This window comes from Mustelus asterias, chromosome 23, assembly GCF_964213995.1.
Source record: "Mustelus asterias chromosome 23, sMusAst1.hap1.1, whole genome shotgun sequence".
Lineage (NCBI taxonomy): Eukaryota > Metazoa > Chordata > Chondrichthyes > Carcharhiniformes > Triakidae > Mustelus > Mustelus asterias.
Window position 1 is genome coordinate 36,456,834 of NC_135823.1, and position 24,635 is coordinate 36,481,468.

The window sequence follows — 24,635 nt, forward strand, 5'->3', positions numbered from 1 at the left end:
TGTTTGTGGGAATTTACTTTGCGCTAATTAGCTGTCATGATTCCTACATTACAGCATCGACCACACTTTAAAATGTACTTTATTGGCTGTAGAGTGCTTTGAGTTTCTAATGGTCATGAAAAGCGCTTATATACATAAAAGTATTTTTCTTTCATTCACTATTGGAACCATAGAAAGGTTATGACAGAAAGCGGCCATTCAGCCCATTGTGTCTGCGCCAGCCAAAAAAAAAGAGAAACTAGTCGCTCATTTTCAAATAAAAGAGAAACGAGTCACTCATTTTAATCCCACTTTCCAACACCTGGTCCGTAGCCTTACCGGTTACAGAACTTCAGGTGTAGATTCTGGTATCTTTTAAATGAGTCAAGCATTTTAGCATCAACCACCAATTCAGACAGTAAATTCCAGATGTCTACCATCCTCTGGGTGAAAAAGCTTTGCTCATGTCACCTCTAAACCTTCTACCAATTGGTAACTGACATCTCAGCTAGAGGAAACAGATCTTTCCTGTCTACCCTATCTAAGACCCTCATAATTTTGTACACCACAATTAGGTCATCCCTCGGCCTCTGTTCTAAGAAAAACAACCCTCACCTATCCAATCTTTCCTCATTGTTGTAAATTTCAAGCCCTGGCAAGATTTTGTAAATTTTCTCTGCACTCTCTTCAGATAATTTATGACCTCCCTGTAATGTAGCAACCAGGCCATTCAAAAATATTCCAACTATGGTCTAACCAGCATTTTATATCGTTCCAGCATTATATCCCTGCTTTTGAAAAAACCCATTCTTGAGATGTGGGTGTCGCTGGCTTGTTCAGTATTTACTGCCCATCCCTAATTGCTCTTGAGAAAGCGGTGGTGATCTGCCTTCTTGAACTGCTGCGGGACATGTTGTGTAGGTACACCCACAGTGCTGTTAGGAAGTGAGTCCCACGATTTTGGCCCTGCCACAGTGAAAGAAAGGTGATATATTTTTACGTCAGAAGGTGGTGGTTTGTATTCAATACCTCATCCAATAAAGGAAAGCATTCCAAATGCTTTATTTACCACCTTAGCCACCAGTCCTGCCACCTCCAGGGACCTGTGGAATGCACTCCAAGGTCTATCACTTCCTCAACCCCTCTCAATACTCCTCCCTTTATTGAGTTTTTTCTTGCTTTGTTTACCCTGCCCAAATGTATTACCTCACACTTTTCTGGATTGAATTCCATTTGCCACTTCCCCGCCCACTCAGCCAAACAAAATTTATTTGAGTCTGGAGTTGACAGCTATCGTCTTCACTATCAACAATTTTTATGCAAACTGCAAACTTCTCAATCATCTAAGTTATTTGTACAACAAATAGCAAGGGCCCCAACACTGAGCCCTGTGGAACAACAGTGGAAAGCGCTTTCCATTCACAAAAACATCCATCGACCATTATCACCCTTCGTTTCCTGTCACTGAGCTAAATTTGGATCCAACATGGCTAATCTACACTAAGGGGCAATTAAGCATGGCCAATCCACGTAATCTGCACATCTTTGGACTGTGGGAGGAAACCAGAGCACCCGGAGGAAATCCACACAGACACAGGGAGAATGTGTAAACTCCACACAGTCAAGGACCCAAGGCTCGAACCCTGGTTCAGGCAGCAGTGCTAACCACTGTGCCACCATGCTGCCCAGTAGTAAGTTAGTAAAATGTGATCTTCCCCTATCAAAACCACGCTGACAATCCCTAATCAATTCGTGCCGTTTTAAGTGACAGTTTATCCTGACTCTCAAAATTGATTCCAATAATTTGCCCGCTACTGAGGGCCTATGATTTTCTGGTCTATCCCTCGAACTCTTAAAATATTGGTACAGTGTTCGCAAACCTCCAATCCTCTGGTACCTCACCTGTATTTAGTAAGGATTGAAAAATTATCCTCAGAGCATCAGCTATGTCCTCTCTGGCTTCCTTTAACAGCCTGGCATACATCCAATCTGGCCTGGTGATTTATGCACCATCAAGGATGTTAGTCTCTCAGAAAGCTTGGAGAATTTTCCCTATTGTGGTGCTGTAAATAAGTTTAAGCCCCCTCCTTCATTTTTTTCAAATAAAGCACTATTATTCAGTGATGATGTAAAGCAAGAGGCTGACACAAAGAATAGACTCCAACCACCTGACATCAGAGGACAAATTGCATTTACAGATTGATGGCATCTGCACTGAATAGGGGTGTGAAATGTCCCTCCTCACATTCATATATTGAATAGAAAACGTTACAAATCCTAGCAATTAATCAAAGAAAATTTTGCTCAGGACTAAAATACTTGGTAAAGATATCAAAAGGAAGTTAGCTGAAAGTGTGCAAAGGTATCCACTAAATAAAGGGATGAGAATGAAAAGGAGGAGGAATGGAGATTGGGAGAAGAAAAGGGTGGGAGGAGAAAAATAAGATAATGGAGGATGAGAATGGAGAGAAAGAGAGAGAATTGGGAGAGGACAGAGGAAGATCATGAAGGAAGAGAATGGTGAAAGAGGAAAATAGGAAGAAAGTCGAGACAGAAAGAGAATGGAGAATGATTGCAACTAGGACCAACAAAGGTGCAGGATTTCATGCTGAAATGATGATTGCATTGCCTTCAGCTCCAGATGCATTTTTGAAAGAAGCCCCTGGCACTAATGGATCAGTGATGAGCAGTGAAGAGATTCTCTATGAAGTTGAGTACTGGATGTGAAAAGCGATACCAGACTGCAATTTAATTTCACTTAATTTTCTTCCATGTTGATATATTTTGATCTTTTTCCTTTTGAAAAAAAATCTTGTGTGTCTATTTTTATACATATTTAAGTGCTGGATTCTAAAATGTGTGTTCCAAACAGGTACCTTCAAAGGAATCTGCAAAATAATTGATCATTTTCCAGAGGATGCTGACTATGAGCAGGACACTGCGGAATATTTGCTGCGTAAGTTTCCAGAGAGAGACAGAGAGAAAGAGAGAGAGAGCTTCAAACAGGTCGAATGGTTTTGTTTCATTGTGTAGGGCATTTATGAACTCAAGACAGAAATAATCTCTCTGAGTTACTTATAAACCCAACTAATTTGTTCAACATATTTTTTAAGATAAGGTCCAATAACGTCTGTGATGAGCAAAAGCTATTCAGCTCAATACTCAAGAATAACCCAACTCACCCAATCAAACTACTTTTAGCACCCCAAATGTTTTAAGATCAATTAAGCTGCTTTTTAGATTATTCCAAATATTTAGCAACCTTTAGATTAAGAAGTATGTTACTTTTTTGTTGTTCCTTTTGTCTTAAATAAATAAATCCACTCGTCTGGCCCATGTTGAAGTAACATTCTAGCTGCACCTTGAATTACTTGTTTAATATTTTTGCATACTCTAATATTCTTCACCATGGGCTATAGAGCAGTAGCTTCTCTAACCTTATATTTAAATCCCATTATATTTGGAATTGGTTTTCTCTATGTCTGTATAATCATAAAAGTTTACAGCACAGAAAGAGGCCACTGGGACATAATGTCATTGTTGTCTGTTGACCACGGCAATTAAAAACAAATCCCATGACTTCACTCTTTCCCTGTAGCTCTGTATCTTCCTCTCTTCAAATGATTATCTATCCTTTTCTTAAATTCAATGACTTTTACTTCAACTATTTCCCCTGCAGTAACCCTGAACATAAAGCAGTTTCTCCTAACCACTCTCCTTACTGTGAATTTAATCTGCATCGTTTCTATGGTTCAATGTCCTTTCTCATAATAGGGTCTTCAAAACTCTGTATTCTACCTCAATTGTAACTACGGGCATTTACAAATTTAGCATAATCTCTTTGCTCTGGTACTCAATGCCTATACTTATGAACCACAAAATGCTTTAAAATTGCATTTTCAATTAATTATATATTCAAACCAATAAGTCCCAATTCCTTGCTCTTTCTTGCAGAAGATATCACCGCACATTTCTTGGCAACAATTACCTCTGCCAACACATTCTGCTAACCTCCTAAGTCTCCTAAAGTCTTTTGCAGCCCCTGTAAAACTCCCTACTTTTGTGTTAACAGAACATTGTGCATTCTCTCTGCATAAATCCAAATGATCTATTTATATTTGAAAGAGTAAGAGCGAGCATGTGATCAGATAAAGAGACAAAGTAATACAGAGTGATAAGGAGGACAAAAGTAGACCCACCATTGAACCACTTCCTTCTCCAATCTGAGCAACACCAATTTATCAAACATCCTAAAATGCTTCATAGAAACATTATAAAACAAAATACAGTCCCAAACCATATGAGGAAATATTATGACAGATAACCAAAAGGTTGGTTTTAATTCTAACCCTTAGTTCCTGGATTGTATGGGAAAATTTAAGAATCAGCCAGAATAGATTTAGACTTCTTTCCAAATATAATAAAACTCCATATGATACATGGTTCAGTTGGATTTTCAGAAAGCTGTTAGCAAAGTTCCACGTGAAGGACTTATAATTAAACTAAAACCCTTGGGACTGATTACATTGGTTAGTTAATGAAAACAGGGCATCAAGAGAATACTGGCGAGGTAAAGAATCAGATTAAGAGGAAGTTATTAGATAGAGTTCTACAGGGGTCAATGCTTGAACCTTTGTTGCTGCTTCTTTATGTAAATGATCTACACACTTAAACCAAATATAATGCTAAATTTGAAGGCTGCATTAAAACAGTGTTAGCAGTAAAGGATGCAACTGATGATTTCAGAAGGATTTGAATCAATTGTGCAATTAAATGGCAATTGGAAGTATGACACATTATGTGAAAAGTATGAAATGAGTAGAACAGGATTAGCATAAAGAGACTGTGGACCAAAAGAAACAGCCAAGGGGTAAGTTTGATTGTATTTGTTTCAGGCACAGGGTTGAGATTTGTGATTAGCCTGTGCCCAGTCCCACTGAAGCATGCAGCATGCAAACTTTATGCTGTCTGCTCATTTGAATGAATTGAATATGTAACCCAAGACCAGATACAAAGCAGGTCCAGTACAATGCATGTTGGAAGTGTTCTTGTGTAAGGCTGTTATAGAAAGGATTTGTTGGTAGCTTTTATTTCAGAATTTTAGTCAAGGGGATGCTGTGATAGTGGCATATGAATTTGATGATGGGGAATTATGGAGCAACAGTGTTGAGGTGATGAGGCCTTATGAGAAATGGAGTTCCTCAGCCCATCTGGAGTGAAGGCACTTTGGATGCCTTCTCAGTGCTTTCTCCTCCTTCTCCTGAAGTCTCAAGATGCATGGTAGCAAGGTTTGAGTCCTCATGATAAAAAGGTTTGTGAAGGACTTAGCAGACCACCATGAACTTGGATACCACCTAATTGAGTGTGAAAGCTTTTCCCCAATGTGGAATCATTGCTTCAGGATGGCAATACTTTGTTTCTTGTGGCTGCTGGGCTCTTACTATATACTCATGCCCTTGCACGGTCAGGTGCTAGACACGAGTCATGAGCCACGTGCACCGAGGGAATCCCCATGTCTCCAAGTAGCTAGTCTCTGGTTTGTCATGGTGGCACAAAGATGGTGAGAACAGCTGACTACCTCAGGATGAAGGCGTCATGGCTGCTGGCAGGATAATGGGCATCATTTTCAGGGCATGGTCACCCATGGTGATGGGATGGTCGCCCTTGCGCTTCCCACCTCTCCCATTTACATGTGGGAACCAGAGTCACATGGTTATAGTCAATGGCTCCTTCTACTATAGTAACATGCCCACTCCAACTGCTTCTCTCTGAGAAGATAGGAGACAATGAAAGTCACACAGAGTGTCTGTCATCTCCCGATGCAGTGATGAGCAACAAACTGGGAAACATTGGTATTGTTGTTTGCTTCCACCTGGAAGGATCCGCTTCTGTAAAAGTTGAGGATAATGGAGACATTGATGGCCATTGACAGCATTGTCCCCATCCTGCTGTGCAGCTCTAGGCTCTGTTGAAGGAGGTGGCACAATTCAGTGACCATCTCATTGGTGAATCCGTGGCCGCGCACTCAGCTTCTGGCTGAGCTGGAGCTTGGGGAGATGCTTCCTGCAAACCCTTGGTGGATAGGGTTTTCTGTGGAGACCACTCCTCCTCCTCCTTCTGTGCAGAGATTTCCATCTTTGCAGCCTGTGCTCCATTGCCCTGTTCATGTTGCAACCCAAGAAGGGCAGAAACTATCCCCCCATAACTCTACCAGGCTGTGTGTTCACAGAGCAGAAAATGTGTCTGACCTGTCAGAATGCAGCAACATTCCCTTCAAAGTCCAAAACATCATCACCGAAACACTTCCAAGAACACATCTCAGTATTTCCCAAAACTTTGTAAGGGCAGAAGTCAAACATACCTTACCGGCAAATTGGATGGCTGACTGTTTAAATAATGCTATTCCACTGACCAGCCGAATGCGCATTCAGCTGAAAATGTGTAGGTCATAAAAACTGGACCTGCACAGTCCAAATTGGCAGGATGTTGTCAACACATTCTGTGAGACTGTTTGATGTCACAAACTGCTGAGTCCGAAAGCTTCAGGTACACACACGCACTAGTGTTCTTACCAGCAGGCTGTGCTGTGTGGGCCCTGCCAGAAGCAGGGAACCCGCATTTTCAGCATCTTTGGCTTCTCCAGCACCAATTCCAGCACTGAAACTGAATTTTTGGCCTCAATTTCTAAACAATGGAGTAAAGGAATCTGTAGAAAATGAATTAGGTAAGTGCAAGAACAACATTCGTTTAAGGGGTTTGTGTCTATGTTACAAAGAAATTGAGAGTAGAAGAGAAAGTAAATAAGTCTCACTAATTATATGAAGCCATAATAAGCCCACCATGTGTACCGTTTTGGGTATTTTTGAAGCAGAGATTGATAGGTTCTTGGAAACTAAGCAATTAAGGGATATTGGGGATAATTTGGGAAAATGCAATTCAGGTAGAAGGTAAACCTTGACCTTACTGAATAGCAGAGCAGGTTCAAAGGTCTGAAAGGTCTCCTGCTCGGATTTCACATGTTCCATGTTCTTATTATACCTTTCATCCAGTTTATTCCATATTATAGATTAAAAGTGTTGAATTTTTCCTGAACTAAAGAATCTTTTAATAATACATTTCAGTTCAGTTATTTGATATGACCCTCTTTCCTTCCAAGTTTTCCTTTTAAAAGTCATAAGCCTTGAAATTACATTACATGAAAATTATTGTAAAAAGGCTTCACGGGTTTTCACCACAATTCTTTGGCTGCTGCTTTAAGAGAGGCAGTGATTGATCTGTTTATTTCAAATTCCTATGGCAATCTTCACATCGTGTCACTTCAAGGCCATATATTCTTGTTCTAGTGCTGATTGACAGACCAGCTTAAAATTGATCATACTGTGCTGACTGGTCCCCAGAGATTTCACTCCCTCTAAATTATGGATGTTGTCTTTTCGATTTCCTCTTTGTGTGTTCTTAAATGAAACCATCCATAATCAGGGGTCTGGTTGGGGGTCAGTCTTCATCAGCTCAGTGCCTCTACCTCTTCCTTGAGTCCATGTCCAGCATCATGTCTTTGATTTGATTTATTATTGTCACATGTATTTGTCAGTGAAAAGTATTGTTTCTTGCGCGCTATACAGACAAAGCATACCGTTCATAGAGAAGGAAATGAGAGAGTGTAGAATGTAGCGTCATAGTCATGGTATAGAGAAAGATCAACTTAGTGCGAGGTAGGTCCATTCAAAAGTCTGATGGCAGCAGGGAAGAAGCTGTTCTTGAGTTGGTTGGTATTTGACCTCAGACTTTTGTATCTTTTTCCCGATGGTAGAAGAGAGAATGTCCAGGTGCGTGGGGCCCTTAATTATGCTGGCTGCTTTGCCAAGGCAGCGGCAAGTGTAGACAGAGTCAATGGATGGGAGGTTGGTTTGCGTGATGGATTGGGCTACATTCACGACCTTTTGTAGCTTCTTGCAGTCTTGGGCAGAGCAGGAGCCATACCAAGCTGTGATGCAACCAGAAGGATTGCTTTCTATGGACGAGTGAAAGGTTTCTCAAGCTTAGGATTGGCAAGATTGAAAACACCTTTGTTGGACATTGGAACAAACATCTCAACTTAGACACCTAACTTTATCACTCAACCCAACTGATCAATCAGTCTGAGTTGAATAACAACAACAAATGTTTACTGTCTAACACTAAGCCAAGCTTCAAATGCCATACCTGGTTCCCCACCATGACTTCCAATTTTCACTTCTACATTACCCCTCCCTTACATACTGTTCCTAAAAGCCACTTTCCCCTACAGGATCAATTACTCCAATGTTCTCCACACTAATCTCCCAAGATCCACTCTACATAAACCACAACTTGTCCAGAGTTCCACTGCTTGAATTCCATCCCACACAAATCCAACTTTCCATCCCCTCCAACCAATTTCCAATACATTTGATTCGAAGTCTTTGTGCTTGTCTTAAAAACTTTTAATTGTCTTGTTTCTCTCGACCCAGCAACTTCCTGGAGCCCTGTGTGACATCCTTTGCCCTCAACTTTGGCCTCTTCTGTCTCTCTGCTAAGCTTCAGTGGCTGAACCTTCAGCCAACCTCCCCATATTCAGGAACACTCTCCCTTAATTAATTAGCTAGTTCTATCTCTCTTCTTTTCCAAAGCCTCCTCAGAATCTTCTACTTTGATCATATTTTCGGTCATTTCCCCTAAGTATTTTTTCATTGTAGACCATTCAGTGGTGTCTTTCCTGCAACTGAATTTGACAATCATGGGTTCAAGCCCCACTCCAGGACCCAAGTACGTGATCTAGGCTGACATTTTAGTGCAGTACTGAGAGGGCACTGAATTATAAGTGGTGCAATCTTTGGATGGAATGTTAAACTGAGGCCCCATTTGCTTTCTCAAGTGGATGTAAATGATCCTGTGGTGCTACTGTATGAAGACCAAGGCGTTCGCCCTCAATGAACAGCACCATAACAGATTAACTTGTTACTCAGCTAATTATTATTTATGGGATCTTGCTGTGCACAAAATGACAGCCACACCTTTGCCTAAAAAACAACTGTGACTATACTTCAAAAACTAATTAATTGACTATACAACACTTGCAGCCAACCTGGGGAAGTGAATAATTCTACAGAATTGGAAGATCTCCCTTTCTCTTTGTGCAGTGGAAAATATTTTGGTATGTTTTATTGTGCTAAAGTTGAGTATTTTCAATTTAAGATTGATAGATTGTTGGAATCTAAGGGAATCAGGGATTTAATGGGAAAGTAAAGTTGAGGTCAAGGATCTGTCATGATCCTACTGAATGGTTGAGCAGGCTCAAGGTGTTGTATAGCTGACTTCTCTTTGTATTTCTTTTGTTCTTATTAAAGCAGGTTTTCCTGATTGTGGAACTAGGTCCAGGTGCAAGATGCCCTCAGTTGGATCCTTGACATATTTTGTAATTTTTATTTGATTCTGATGTCTCATTTCTATGAGGCAGCTGTAGTGTAGTGAAGAGCAAGAACACAGTAAGTTTTTTTTAGACAAGGACTAAAGATTTTAAATTGATTGCATTAGGGATTGGAATGGTGAGGTCAGAGGTGACAGGGAGATGGGATTGGGTTGGGATAGAGTGCAGGAAACAGTGAAAATGTAGTTTAAATGGAATGGAGCTTGGAAGGTTAGTTGGGGTAGTTGAGCCTGTAGAAAAAGCAATGTAGATGAGGATTTTTAAGATCAAAAGGACGAGGGAGGGGCTGAGGTGAGAAATGTGGAGGTGAAAATATATGGTCTTGGAGGGGAACTGACTGACTGAAATCACCCATTATAACATTATTTTCTGATTACTCCTTTCTTATCTTCTCAGATGGTTTGCTGTCCTCATTTTTATTCTGCCAGTGTCTGTAGTAGACTCCTAACAGTAACTCTGTGCACATACTTGTTAACCCAAACCACACCACTTCATTGCATGGTAAATTCTCCAAACATGTATGAATATCTGAGTAGCTATATTCTGTAGGGAGTGCAGAAGACCAGAGAATTTGTACTAGTATTGTAGACCAGCCTCTGGCCCACACTCCCTTCAAACACAGCACCACACTGAGTATAACAATGATCAACTTATTCCTTTATGTTATTGGTGAGACATCAAATCAACTTCCAAAGAATTGTAAACATAGTTGGCTGTCGTTCCTGCTATGAATTACATCATAAAATAAATGTGGTATTAGAACAATTTCCACCATCACACAACTTTAATTGTGTTTGATCACAAACTTGTATTTGTCACACAATCTGTCCACATTAATTATAGTGTGCAGGCCATGGCACTTCTTATTCAGACTTCTCATTCTCCCTACAGGAATCGTCAGGGCTTCCAGTATATTTCCAATACTGAGTGTGGGATTGCTGTTTCTTGGAGGTGTCTGTGTTGCAGCTGGTGAATTCTACAAGAGCAAACACAATGTTGTCCTCAGTTCTGGAATTTTTTTTGTAGCAGCAGGTTTGTCATTTTTAAATGGATTTATATGGATAAGTTAGATTTCCTGACTTTCAGCCAGTGCTTCTTCCCATTTAACTTCGACTCTAAACTTTACAACTATTTGTTTAACCCTGCACATTTACCATGGCTAATCCACCTAATCTACTCATCTTTGGACACTAAGGGACAATTTATCATGGCCAATCCACCTAACCTGCACATCTTTGGACTGTGAGAGCATCCAGAGAAAACCCACACAGACACGGGAAGAACGTGCAAACCCCACACAGATAGTTACCCAAGGCCGGAATCAAACCTGAGTTCCTGGTGCTGTGAGGGAGCAGTACTAACCACTGTGCTACCATACCGCCCTCAATGATGTCTCCAACTCCATCAAACTCCCTACCCACCCTTCATTATTAAGCTCTATTACAACCACTCAACACAAACTGACAAGTACCCTATTGCCTTTGAGTCAGGACAACGTGGATTCAATTCTCAATGCAGGCATTTCAGTACACAAGACCATGAGACATAAGAGCAGAAGTAGGCCATTTGGTCCAATGAATCTGCTCCTCCATTCAATGAGATCATGACTGATTTGATATAATCCTCAATTTCATCTTCCCATTTTATCTCCATAACCCTGGGTTCCCTTATTGATTAAAAATCTCAGCCTTGAACATACTTAACAACGCAGCCTCCACAGCTCTGTGCAGTAAAGAATTCATGATGTGGAGATGCCGGCGTTGGACTGGGGTGAACACAGTAAGAAGTCTCACAACACCAGGTTAAAGTCCAACAGGTTTATTTGGTAGCAAATACCAGTAAAGAATTCCACAGATCTACTACTCCCTGAGTAAACAAATTCCTCTTCATCTCAGTTTTAAATGGGTAACCCCTTACTCTGACATTATGCCCTCTGGTCCTACACTCTCCCACAAGAGGAAACATCCTCTCAGCATCTACCCTGTCAAGCCTCCTGAGAATTCTATGTATCTTAACAAGGTTGCCTCTCATTCTTCGAAACTCCAATGAGTTCAGATCCAACCTACTTAACCTCTCTACATAAGAAAATCCCTGCATACCCAGGATCAACCTAGTGAACCGTCTCTGGACTGCCTCCAATACCAGCATATATTTCCTTAGATAAGGGAACCAAAACCATTCACAGTACTCCAGCTGTGGTCTAACTAGTGCCTTGTATAGTTTTAACAAGATATCCCTATTTTTATACTTCATTGCCTTTGAAATAAAGGCCAACATTCCATTTGCCTTCCCAATTGCCTGCTAAATTTATATGCTACCTTTTTGCGATTTATGCGCGAGGACCCCCAAATTTATATGTTCCAGTTTTCTACAGTCTTTTGCTATTTTAATGATATTCAGCTTCTTTATCCTTCACACCAAAGTGCATGACTTCACATTTTCCTACATTATATTCCATCTGCCAAGTTTTTGCCCACTCATCTAAATTGTCTATATCCCACTGCGGATTCTTTGTGTCATCCTCATCACTTGCCTTCCCACCTATTTTTGTGTCATCTTGGCAATAGTATATCCACTTTCCTCGTCCAAGTCATTAATATATATTGTAAAGATTGTGGCCCCAGCACTGATCCCTGCGGCGTTCCACTAGTTACAGGTTGCCATCCTTAAAACGTCCCTCTTACCCTAATTCTCTGTATTCTATCAGTTAGCCAATCCTCTATCCATGCTAATATACCAGCCCCAACACCACGGGATCTTATCTTATTAAATAGCCTTTTGTGCGGAACCTTATTGAACGTTTTTTGGAAATCCAGGTATTATTATATCTATTGGTTCCCTTTAAACTATCCTGCTCATTACAACCTCAAAAAATTCTAATAAATATTTCAGGCATGATTTCCCTTTCATAAAGCCATGCTGACTCTGCTTGATTACATGATGCATTTCTAAATGCTTTACTGTTACTTTACAATGGACACCAACATTTTCCCAATGACAGAAATTAAGCTAACTGGCCTACAGTTACCAGTTTATTGTCTCCCTCCCTTTTGGATAAGGGTGTTACATCGGCAATTTTCCAATCCTCTGGAACTTTTTCAGAATTTAAAGATTCTTGAAGATTACTACCAATGCTTCCAATATCTCTGTACCTATTTCTGTTAATACCCTGGGATGCAACCCACCAGGTCCAGGGGATTTATTGGTCTTTAGCCTCATTAGTTTCCCAGTATTTTTTCTCCAGTGATAGTTATTATATTTATTTCCTCCCCCACTTCTGGGGAAGGAAATAAATACAAGTATTTGTTTAACTCCTCTGCCATTTCCTGATCCCCCATTATTATTTCTCCAGTCTCGTTTCTAAGGGGCCTACGTTCACTCTGGCCTCTCCTCTTTATATATTTAAAGAAGCTCCTGTTGTCTGTTTTTATATTACTTGCTAGTTTACCCTCATAGTTTATCTTCGCCCTCTTTATTATGTTTTTGGTCATCCTTTGTTGGTTTTTAAAACTTTCCCAATCCTCTGACTTACCGCTAAATCTTTGCCACATTATATGTTTTCTCCTTCAGTTTAACTTCCTTGATTAACCATATTTGATTTATCCCCTTCCTAGAATCCTTCTTCTCACTGGGATAGGTCTTTGTTGTGACTCATGAACTATTTTCATAAATGTTTGCCATTGCTAATCAACCTTCTTCCCTGCTAAACTCTTTTCCTAGTCCACTCCAGCCAACTCTACCCTCAGTCCTTTATAATTGCCCTTATTTAAGTGTAGCACAGTTGTTTCTGACTCAAGCTTCTCACACTCAAACCGAATGCTAAATTCTACCATGTTGTGGTTACTGTTTCCGGAATCTTTTACTCCGAGATTGTTTATTAAACCTGCCTCATTACACATTACCCAATCCAAAATAGCAAGATCCCTGTTTGGATCCACATCATCTTATTCTAAGGAACTGTTCCAAATACACTATGAATTCTTCCTCAAGGCTACCTCTGCCAATTTGATTTCCTAATCTACATGAAGATTAAAGTCACCCATGATTAAAGTAATGCCTTTTTTACATGCCCTTATTATCTCTTGAATTATTCTCCATCTTACTGTATTGCTATTGTAAGGGGTCATTAGTGTCTACTTCCTCTTGTTATTTCGTACCTCCCCCCATATGGATTCTACATCTTCAGGTCCAAGATCTATCATACTTATTCCATCCCATACTAACAAAACTACCCCACCACCCTTTCCTTCTTGCCTGTCCTTACCAAAAGTCACATACCCATGAATATTTAGTTCCCGGTTTTGTTCTCCTTGTAACCATGTCTCTATAATGATTATAGATCATACCAATTAACCTCAATGTGTGTCATTATTAATTAATTTTGTGCTGAATGCAATGTGTATTTAAGTGAAGAGCCATTAATTTTGCCTTGTACCATTTTTTCCCTTTTTGCCCACATCTGTTGCTCTTTTTTAATGTTTGTACACTCTGTCCCTTCCTGCAACACTGCGTATCATTACTAAATAGCTGCTTTGTCCTTTTGCTTTGGAAGCCTACATAATTCCGCTCCAGAACCTCCCCCCGCTCTTCCCATTTCATTTAAAGCCCTCTCTACTTCCCTGGTTTTTCTTGCAAACCGCACACTGGTCCCAGCATGGTTCTTTGTAGGTCATCCCAATGGCATAGTCCTGATGCCAGTGCCCCATGAACCGAAACCCACCTCTCCCACACGACTTGAGCCACATATTCATCTCTCTAATTTTATGTGCACTATGCCAATTTGCACATGGCTCAGGTATTAATCCAGAAATTATAATCTTGGAGGTTCTGTTGTTTAGTTTAGTGCCTAGCTCCTCAAAATCTCTTTGCAAAACCTCTTTCCCTGTTCTCCCTATGTCATTGGCACCAACATGGGCCATGACAATGGGATCCTCCCCCATCCCACTGCAAGTTCCCATCCCACTGCAAGTTCCCCTCCAGCCTGAAGCATATGTCCCGAGTATTGGCAAATGCAGGCAACACAACTGTCTGAACTCTCACTCCTTGCTACAGAGAAGAGCGTTATCCCCCCTCACTATCCTGTCCCCTAGTACCTCCACCTTCTTATGTGATCCCTGCACTTGAATGGCTTCCTGTACCACTGTGCCATGGTCAGTCAGCTCATCCACGCTGCAGCTCGCACTCTCATCCAAACAAGCTGAAAGAATCCCAAACTTGTTGGACAATTGCAGAGGCCGACACTCTTTCCCTCTGGGTTGCCTTACCTGCCTCAGCTGCAGTCATACCCTCCTGTCCCTGACCACTTTCCAAACCGGAAGATTCTATTCTACACAGTACAGGCTCACACTCTGATGCTGTACCATGGGAGCATTTGCAATTCTGCAGCACAAGCTTGAAGAACAGTCTGAAGACAGGAATTTCTCCTGGTGTCTGAGTCAATATTAATCCCTCAACCAATACACACAAAAAGATTATCTGGTCATTATCTCATTGTTTCTGTGGGATCTTGTGTGTAAATTGACAACAATGTATCCTATGTTACAATCATGACTTACCTTTAAAGGGCTGTCAGGCGTTTTGGGAGCTGCAGTTAGGTGAAAAGCGCTGTATAAATGCGAGGTTTTTTCTTTTTTTAATCCACCCTCCGTTTGCCATGGGCACAAATGGCGATGGACCCCAAAATCCCGTGAGAGGCCGAAAACAAGATTCTGGCTAGCGAGATCTTGCAATGCAATTGCACCCACTCCCCACTGGTGAAGTTATGGGGTTCTGGCCATGGAATAACAGGAACTTCATTTAAATATATTTGAATCTCATTAGCGGACTTTTCCATGGTATGGTCCCCCTACATTCAGATCTCCACCCCCACCCCCGTCCCTCTCAGCGAGGTTAACAACAGGTCAGGAACAATGTGAACTAGGCAAATGGAACCCCCAGGGTGGCCGGGGGGTGGGGAGGGGGTGGGGACATAGATGAGTACATCCGTCAGGGGGCACATAACTGGATAATACCCGAGGCTCTAGGGGGCAGTACCTGGTACTTCCAGGGGACAACGCGGTGGGGTGGGGGGGCTTTCTCTGGGTAACTCCATGGGGGAATTGCCTGTGCGTGGTGGGGTGGGGTGGGGTGGGGGGGTTCATCCTTGGGGAAGGGGGATTTCAGTTTCTGTGGGGAGATGTTCTGTATCCATGGGGCAGGGGAAATAGGGAGTGAGGGTCTCTGTATACAAAGAACAAAGAAAATTACATCACAGCAACAGGTCCTTTGGTCCTCCAAGCCTGCACCAACCATGCTGCCCGACTGAACTAAAACCCCCTACCCTTCCGGGGACTATTCCGTCTATTCCCATTCTATTCATGTATTTGTCCAGACGCCCCTTAAAAGTCACTATCGTATCTGCTTCCACTACCCCGCTCGGCAGCGAGTTCCAGGCACCCACCACCCTCTGTATAAAATGTTTGCCTTGTACATCTCCTTTAAACCTTGCCCCTCGCACCTTAAACTTATGCCGCCTAGTAACTGACTCTTCCAACCTGGGAAAAAGCTTCTGACTATCCACTCTGTCCACGCCCCTCATAATCTTGTAAACTTTTATCAGGTCACCCCTCAACCTCCGTCATTCCAGTGAGAACAAACCAAGTTTCTCCAACCTCTCCTCATAGCTAATGCCTTCTATACCAGGTAACATCCTGGTAAATCTTTTCTGTACCCTCTCTAAAGCCTCCACATCCTTCTGATAGTGTGGCGACCAGAATTGAACACTATATTCCAAGTGCAACCCAACTAAGGTTCTATAAAGCTGCAACATGACTTGCCAATTTTTAAACTCAATGCCCCGGCCGATGAAGGCAAGCATGCTGCTTGCCTTCTTGACTACCTTCTCCACCTGCGTTGCCACTTTCAGTGACCTTTGTACCTATACACCCAGATCCCTCTGCCTATCAATACTCTTAAGGGTTCTGCCACTTACTGTATATTTCCTATCTGTATTAGACCTTCAAAAATGCATTACCTCACATTTGTCCAGATTAAGCTCCATCTGCCATCTCTCCGCCCAAGTCTCCAACTGATCTATATCCTACTGTATCCTCTGTATTCACTATCCGCAAATCCACCAATCTTTGTGTCATCCGCAAACTTACTAATCAAACCAGTTACATTTTCCTCCAAATCATTTATATATATATATATTACAAACAGCAAAGGGCCCAGCACTGATCCCTGAGGAACACCACTTGCCACGGCCCTCCATTCAGAAACGCACCCTTCCATTGCTACTCCCTGTCTTCTATGACCGAGTAAGAAGTTTAACAACACCAGGTTAAAGTCCAACAGGTTTATTTGGTAGCAAAAGCCACACAAGCTTTCGAGGCTCTGAGCCCCTTCTTCAGGTGAGTGGGAATTCTGTTCACAAACAGAACTTATAAGACACAGACTCAATTTACATGAATAATGGTTGGAATGCGAATACTTACAACTAATCCAGTCTTTAAGAAACAAAACAATGGGAGTGGAGAGAGCATCAAGACAGGCTAAAAAGATGTGTATTGTCTCCAGACAAGACAGCCAGTGAAACTCTGCAGGTCCACGCAACTGTGGGAGTTACAAATAGTGTGACATAAATTCTGATTCTAGGATCGCATGATAAAGACTCAGGAGGAAAAAAGCAGAAATATTTATGTGAAATAGTGTGACATAAACCCAATATCCCGGTTGAGGCCGTCCTTGTGTGTGCGGAACCTGGCTATCAGTTTCTGCTCAGCGACTCTGCGCTGTCGTGTGTCGCGAAGGCCGCCTTGGAGAACGCTTACCCGAATATCAGAGGCCGAATGCCCGTGACCGCTGAAGTGCTCCCCAACAGGAAGAGAACAGTCTTGCCTGGTGATTGTCGAGGACGGCCTCAACCGGGATATTGGGTTTATGTCACACTATTTCACATAAATATTTCTGCTTTTTTCCTCCTGAGTCTTTATCATGCGATCCTAGAATCAGAATTTATGTCACACTATTTGTAACTCCCACAGTTGCGTGGACCTGCAGAGTTTCACTGGCTGTCTTGTCTGGAGACAATACACATCTTTTTAGCCTGTCTTGATGCTCTCTCCACTCCCATTGTTTTGTTTCTTAAAGACTGGATTAGTTGTAAGTATTCGCATTCCAACCATTATTCATGTAAATTGAGTCTGTGTCTTATAAGTTCTGTTTGTGAACAGAATTCCCACTCACCTGAAGAAGGGGCTCAGAGCCTCGAAAGCTTGTGTGGCTTTTGCTACCAAATAAACCTGTTGGACTTTAACCTGGTGTTGTTAAACTTCTTACTGTGTTTACCCCAGTCCAACGCCGGCATCTCCACATCATGACTTCTATGACCGAGTCAGTTCTGTATCCATCTTGCCAGCTCACCTCTGATCCCGTGTGATACCTTCTGTACCAGTCTGCCATGAGGGACCTTGTCAAAGGCTTTACTGAAGTCCATGTAGACAACATCCACTGCCCTTCTCTCATCGATCATCTTCGTCACTTCCTCCAAAGTATATGTATGTTGGGGGGGGGGGTTGACTTTATTTTTATTTCTGTTTGATGCCAGCCACCCGAAAGGACTTACCTCCACCCTTTTTCGTCAAAGTCCTGGAAAATGTGGCGGGAAAGCCGGCGGGCTGCGCTCCGCTATTCTCACTGAGCCAACACGGAAAATCTCGCCCAGCGCACCTGGTGTGTCTGAAAGTTGTCTCGCACCCGCTAACCATGACCCTGTCCTTTCCCTCCTTTCTCTCAGGTTTAAGCAACGTAATTGGAATTATTGTCTACATATCGGCTAATGCCGGAGACCCTGGACAAAGCGATTCCAAAAAGAACAATTATTCTTATGGATGGTCATTCTACTTCGGGGCTCTGTCCTTCATCATCGCCGAGACGGTGGGTGTGTTAGCTGTGCACATGTACATCGACAAACACCGCCAGCTGAGGGTGAAGTCCCGCAAGGATGTCCTGAAGAAATCCGCTCTTGCCCGAATCCCCAGCTACAGATACCGCTTCAGGCGGAGGTCCAGCTCCCGCTCCACAGAGGCCCGCTCCCGGGACCCGTCCCCAGTGGGGGGGAAAGCCTACACCGTGGCGCCCTCAAACGAGATATCAATGTACACGCTGTCCAGGGACCCTGCTAAAGCAGTTGTCGCAACCAATCTCGCCTCCGAACGGGACCCCAAGTTCCTGCAAGTTCGCAACTGTATTTCCAAAGACTCAAAGGAAACTCTTCACTCAAACCCGGCCAACAGGCGGACCACTCCAGTCTGACAGCCCAATGCCTTTGTGTGTGTGTGTGTGTGTGTGGCGGTGGCTCCGGAGCGGGACCAGCTCCCAGAGGCAAAGACTTTCTTCAAACAGGAGTCCTGACTCCCCCTGAACAGGGTTTGTGCCCGCAGAGACCTCGCCCTTAGTATGGTACCATGTTGGTAACATGTCCATGTTGGTAACATGTCCATGTCAATCGGAGGCCAATTTCGGTGCTTGACATTAGAAGATTCCCCGGGAAGTGTTCAGTGTCATAAAACATTTTCTACTGACTGGAAATCTCTCCTGTTTCATGATGATCCGCCCGGAAACTACTGATAAAATCGCGCCATTTTTCTCCCCTGCATGTGTCTTGAACTCTCCGTCTCACTGACAGCCTTTCCCGTTATATTAAAACAAGGACTACGTGGTTTTTATACGAGAAGTATTGATTCAATCCTAGCATTTTAATGCCTTCATATTTTATTAACATTCTGAATAAAATAAGCGCAGTTTAAATTAAATAGTTTAGCTGCCAAAAGCACAGAATTAGAAAATGAACCTCGGTGATTTATGTAAAAATTTAACAGCAGAAATAAATGCACAAAGACATTCAAAATGTGTCATTTCTCATTTATCCGAGATTTTGTTCAGATACTTACAATCATAAAGTCAGTTGAGTAACGAGGGCTCGTTTATCAATGTTGGAAATCAGTGCCGATTCGCTCCAATGCACTTTCCTTTTTTTGTTGAAGTGGTTAGAGAAAACTAACCATAAATTTTATCTGTATGGCGTTCCAGAAGACATTGATAAAGTTCCTCATGAGAGACTGTTCGCGCCAAAGTTGGGATTGAAGTCCAATTACTGACCAGCTGGGATGAGCAGCTGCTCCAGATGGCAGAATGTGGACTAATTATCTCAAGGCCCTCAACTCTTCAGTGGGACAGAGAGTCGCATATTCAAGTTTGTCAATGATAAAAAATTGGCCAGCAGTCTAGATGGAAGCACAAAAGTACAAAGAGATAGTGATAGATTAAGCAAACAGCAAAGTTGTGGCAAATGGATTTCAGTGTAGATAAACCTGAGGTCATCCACTTGCCATCCAAAAAGATTGGAACAGGGTACTTTCTAAATGGTGAAAAACTATCAACTGTGGACATCGGAAGATCATGAAAATGTCATGGACAGGTAGAGAAACTGATGAAAAAGTTTAATGGCATGCTGGCCTTTATGTCCAAAGGATTAGAATACAGGGGGTAGAAGTCACGCTGCAGTTATGCAAAGCCCTAATTAGACCACACTGAGAGTACAATAATTCAGAGAACTACATCCGAGGAAGGATATATTACTGTTGGAGGGAGTACAGTGCAGGTTTACCAGAACAATACCTGGACTCCAAACATTAAATTGAGAGATTACACAAACGGTTAGCACTGCTGCGTCTGAGCCAGGGACTCGTGTTCGATTCCAGCCTTGGGTGACTGTGTGATGTTCTCCCTGTGTCTGCGTGGGTTTCCTCCAGGTGCTCCAGTCTCCTCCCACAGTCCAAAGGTGTGCAGGCTAGGTGGATTGTCCATGCCAAATCGCCCGTTATTGTCCAAAATGTGTAGATTGGGTGGATTAGCCATGGTAAATGTGTGGGGTTATGGGGATTAGGGTGGGGGTGTGGGCCTGGGTAAAATGCCCTTTCAGAGAGTTGGTGCAGACTCGATGTGTTGAATGGCCTGTAGGGATTCTATGGTTCTAAACTAGCATTATATTCTTTGGAACTTAGAAGGTTAAGCGGTTTGGTGAAGTTTTTGAGATATCAAGGAGAACTGATAGTTTTTCTCCAGATTCCCCATTTCCATTGATTGGCAAATCTAGTGCAATAATATAACTGCACAAAATGTGGCAAGCTGCACGTGCAAATACACTCATGGGACTTGTAGCAACAACAGAGCTGGCTCAAAAAATAGGTATTAAATATTCCTGGGTAGAAGGAAAATAGGTAAGAGACAAAAAGAGGATCGGTAGAAGTATTGATGAAGGAGAATATGACAGTGTTGGAGAGAGGATGTCCTACAGGGTTCAAGGTCAGAATCTATTGGTTGGAGGTAAGAAACAATAGGGTTGCTATTACACAACTGGGTAAATGATATGGTCCACCAACTAATGTGAAAGCTGATGGAGAAGATCCTGAGGGACAAGATTTATGAGCATTTGGAGAGGTTTAGTATGCTCAAGAATACTCAGCATGGCTTTGTCAAAGGCAGATCGTGCCTTACGAGCCTGGTGGAGTTCTTCGAAAATGTGACTAAACACATTGACGAAGGGAAAGCGGTAGATGTGGTTTATATGGATTTTAGCAAGGCGTTCGATAAGGTCCCCCATGCAAGGCTTCTAGAAAAAGTGAGAGGGCATAGGATCCAAGGGGCTCCTGCCCTGTGGATCCAGAACTGGCTTGCCCAAAGGAGGCAGAGAGTGGGTATAGATGGGTCTTTTTCTTTTTTCGGTCACCAGTGGTGTGCCCCAGGGATCTGTTCTGGGACCCTTGCTGTTTGTCATTTTCATAAATGACCTGGATGAGGAAGTGGAGGGATGGGTTGGTAAGTTTGCCGATGACACGAAAGTTGGTGGGGTTGTGGATAGTCTGGAGGGATGTCAGAAGTTACAGAGGGACATAGATAGGATGCAAGACTGGGCGGACAAGTGGCAGATGGACTTCAACCCAGATAAATGCGTAGTGGTCCATTTTGGCAGGTCAAATGGGATGAAGGAGTACAATATAAAGGGAAAGACTCTTAGTACTGTGGAGGATCAGAAGGACCTTGGGGTCCGAGTCCATAGGACTCTAAAATCGGCCCCGCAGGTGGAGGAGGTGGTTAAGAAGGCGTATGGTGTGCTGGCCTTTATCAATCGAGAGATTGAGTTTAGGAGTCCGGGGATAATGATGCAGCTATATAAGACCCTCGTCAGACCCCACTTGGAGTACTGTGCTCAGTTCTGGTCGCCTCATTACAGGAAGGATGTGGAAAAGATTGAAAGGGTGCAGAGGAGATTTACAAGGATGTTGCCTGGATTGAGTGGCATGCCTTATGAGGATAGGCTGAGGGAGCTCGGTCTTTTCTCCTTGGAGAGACGTAGGGTGAGAGGAGACCTAATAGAGGTATATAAGATGTTGAGCGGCATAGATCGGGTGGACTCTCAGAGGCTTTTTCCCAGGGTGGAAATGGCTACTACGAGAGGACACAGGTTTAAGGTGCTGGGGGGTAGGTACAGGGGAAATGTTAGGGGGAAGTTTTTCACACAGAGGGTGGTGGGCGAGTGGAATCGGCTGCCGTCAGTGGTGGTGGAGGCAAACTCCTGGATGAGTACATGGGACTTAATAGGATGGAGGGTTATAGGTAGGCCTAAAAGGTAGGGATATGTTCGGCACAACTTGTGGGGCCGAAGGGCCTGTTTTGTGCTGTAGTTTTCTATGTTTCTATGTATAGAGGAGTAAATTTGCAGGGAAATTACAGAGACGTGCAAGTATTGATAATAATGAGACTTTAATTATCCTAACATAGACAGGAAAATAATAACATGAAGGACAGAGAGAGAGGAGTTTGAAGTATGTTCAGGAGAGTTTTCTTGATCAGTATGTTTCTGGTAAAGTAGGAAAGAGGCATTGCTGAATATGATTCTGGAGAATGAGATGGGCCAAGTGAAGCAGAATCACTGGTTGTACATTTAGGGAACAGTGATCTTAATATCATAAGGTTTAGATTGGCAATGGAAAAGGACAGGACCAACCTACTAGAGTAAAAATAATTAATTGGAGGAACACCAACTTCAGTAGGTTGAGAATGGTATCAGCTGAATTGGATTGAAAGATGGGCAGGCAAAACTATAACTAAACAATGGGCTGCCTTCAGAGAGGAGATGGTTCAATCAAGCTCCATCCCCAAAGGAGGAAAGCTAACAAAAGAAAAGCTGGAGCTTCCTGGATGAAAGAAACAGACAGAGAGCAAGATGAAGCAGAAAAGGGGCATATATGAAGATGTCAAGCTGTAATACAAATGAAAACCAGGCTGAACATAGAAAATTCAGAGGTGAAGCAATTAAGGAAGTGAAAGAAGCGGAGAATATGAGAAGAGAATGGCAGCTGGCGTAAAAGGGATTTTAAAAGTCTTCTGCGGCTTTTATTTCTAAAATAATAGATGAGTGATGGAGCCATTTAGGACCAAGAAGGGGGTCTAAGCATGGAGGCAGAAGGCACGGCTGAGGTGCTGAATGAGTAATTTGCAAAATAAAAGCAAATTACTGCGGATGCTGGAATCTGAAACCAAAAGAGAAAATGCTGGAAAATCTCAGTAGGTCTGGCAGCATCTGTAAGCAGAGAAAAGAGCTGATGTTTCGAGTCCAGATGACCCTTTGTCAAAGTTAAAAGGCATAGAAAGTGGGAGATAGTTATACTGCAGGGTGAGGGAGTAAAAGATGAGTCATAGCCACAGAAATCAGGAAAACCAGCTAATAGTTGTCTACAGAGAGAATAAAGGGTGTGAATGGCCAAACGGCAGAGAAGCTAAAATGAAGATGTTGAGGGGGGGTTGGGGGGGGGGGGGGGGGGGGGGGGGGGGGGAGGAAAATGGATGGGACAGAGACAAGGTTTAGAAAAGAAGAAGCAAAGGGGGAGAAAAGGTAAGGGAAGGGGCATAAAGTAGGGGGAAAGAGTGGGGGGGAAGAAAAATGAAGAAAGACAATAAAGAAATAAAAGGTAGAGAACAGTAAAAAGTTAAATAAAATAGAATGAAAACAGGGGGCTCGAGGTGGGGTAGAGCAAATCATCTGAAGTTGTTGAATTCGATGTTGAGACCGGAAGGCTGTAAAGTGCCAAGCCGGTAGGTGAGATGCTGTTCCTCCAGTTTGCGTTGAGCTTCACTGGAACATTGCAGCAAGCCAAGGACAGACATGTGGGCATGGGAGCAGGATCGTGTGTTAAAATGGCAAGCAACCGGAAGGTCAGGGTCCTGATTGTGCACAGACCGAAGGTGCTCAGCGAAACGATTACCCAGTCTATGCTTGGTTTCTCTGATATAGAGGAGACCACATTGGGAGCAGTGAATGCAATAGACCAAATTGAAAGAGGTGCAAGTGAAACGCTGCTTAACCTGGAATGAATGTTTTGGACCTTGGATGGTGAGCATAGAAGAGGTAAAGGGACAGGTGTTACACCTTCTGCGATTGCATGAGAAGGTGCCATGAGTGACAGGAGAGGTGTTGGGTATAGTGGGGGAGTGGACTAGGTTATCCCGGAGGAACAGTCTCTGTGGAATGCTGACAGAGGGAGTGAAGGGAAGATGCGTTTGGTGGTGGTATCACACTGGAGTTGGTGAAAATGGCGGAGGATTAAGTTTTGCATGCGGAGACTGGTGGGGTGAAATGTGAGAACTAGGGGGACTCTATCCTTGTTCTGGGAGGGAGGGGAGGGGATGAGGGTCGTGGACGGGAGATGGACCGCACGCTGTCGAGGGCCCTGTTGAAAACTGTAGATGGGAATCCACGGTTGAGAAAAAAGGATCACATATTAGAAGCACCATTTTGGAAGGTGGCATCATCGGAATAAATGCAACGGAGGCGAAGGAGCTGAGAGAAAGGGATGGAGTCCTTACAGGATGCAGGGTGTGAAGTGCTGTAGTCCAGATAGCTGTGGGAGTCATTGGGCTTGCAGTGGATATTGGTAGACAGTCTATTGCCGGAAATGGAGACAGTACTTTGCATCTGTCTTTACCAAGGATGAAATTGTCACCAAAGTCATAGTGAAAGAGAAGGTAGTTGAGATACTGGATGCCATAAAAATTGATGAAGGGGAGATATTAGAGAGGCTGTTGTACTAAAAGTTGATAAGTCACCAGGACCAGATGGGAAGATGGTATACATCCAAAGATGCTGAAAGAAATAAGGGTGGAAATTGAG

General features: G+C 42.8%; 1 protein-coding gene across 1 annotated transcript in view; it reads left to right on the forward strand.

Moving 5' to 3' along the window:
• Nucleotides 1-19,309, forward strand: part of LOC144510376 (voltage-dependent calcium channel gamma-3 subunit-like) — a 41,151-nt gene extending 21,842 nt beyond the window's left edge. Inside the window, exons 2-4 of the mRNA XM_078239812.1 lie at nucleotides 2,852-2,935; nucleotides 10,316-10,456; nucleotides 18,201-19,309. Coding sequence (XP_078095938.1) covers nucleotides 2,852-2,935; nucleotides 10,316-10,456; nucleotides 18,201-18,718 — 743 coding nt within the window. The 3' untranslated portion in view covers nucleotides 18,719-19,309. The remainder of the gene's footprint in view (nucleotides 1-2,851; nucleotides 2,936-10,315; nucleotides 10,457-18,200) is intronic.
• Nucleotides 19,310-24,635: the final 5,326 nt, after the last annotated feature.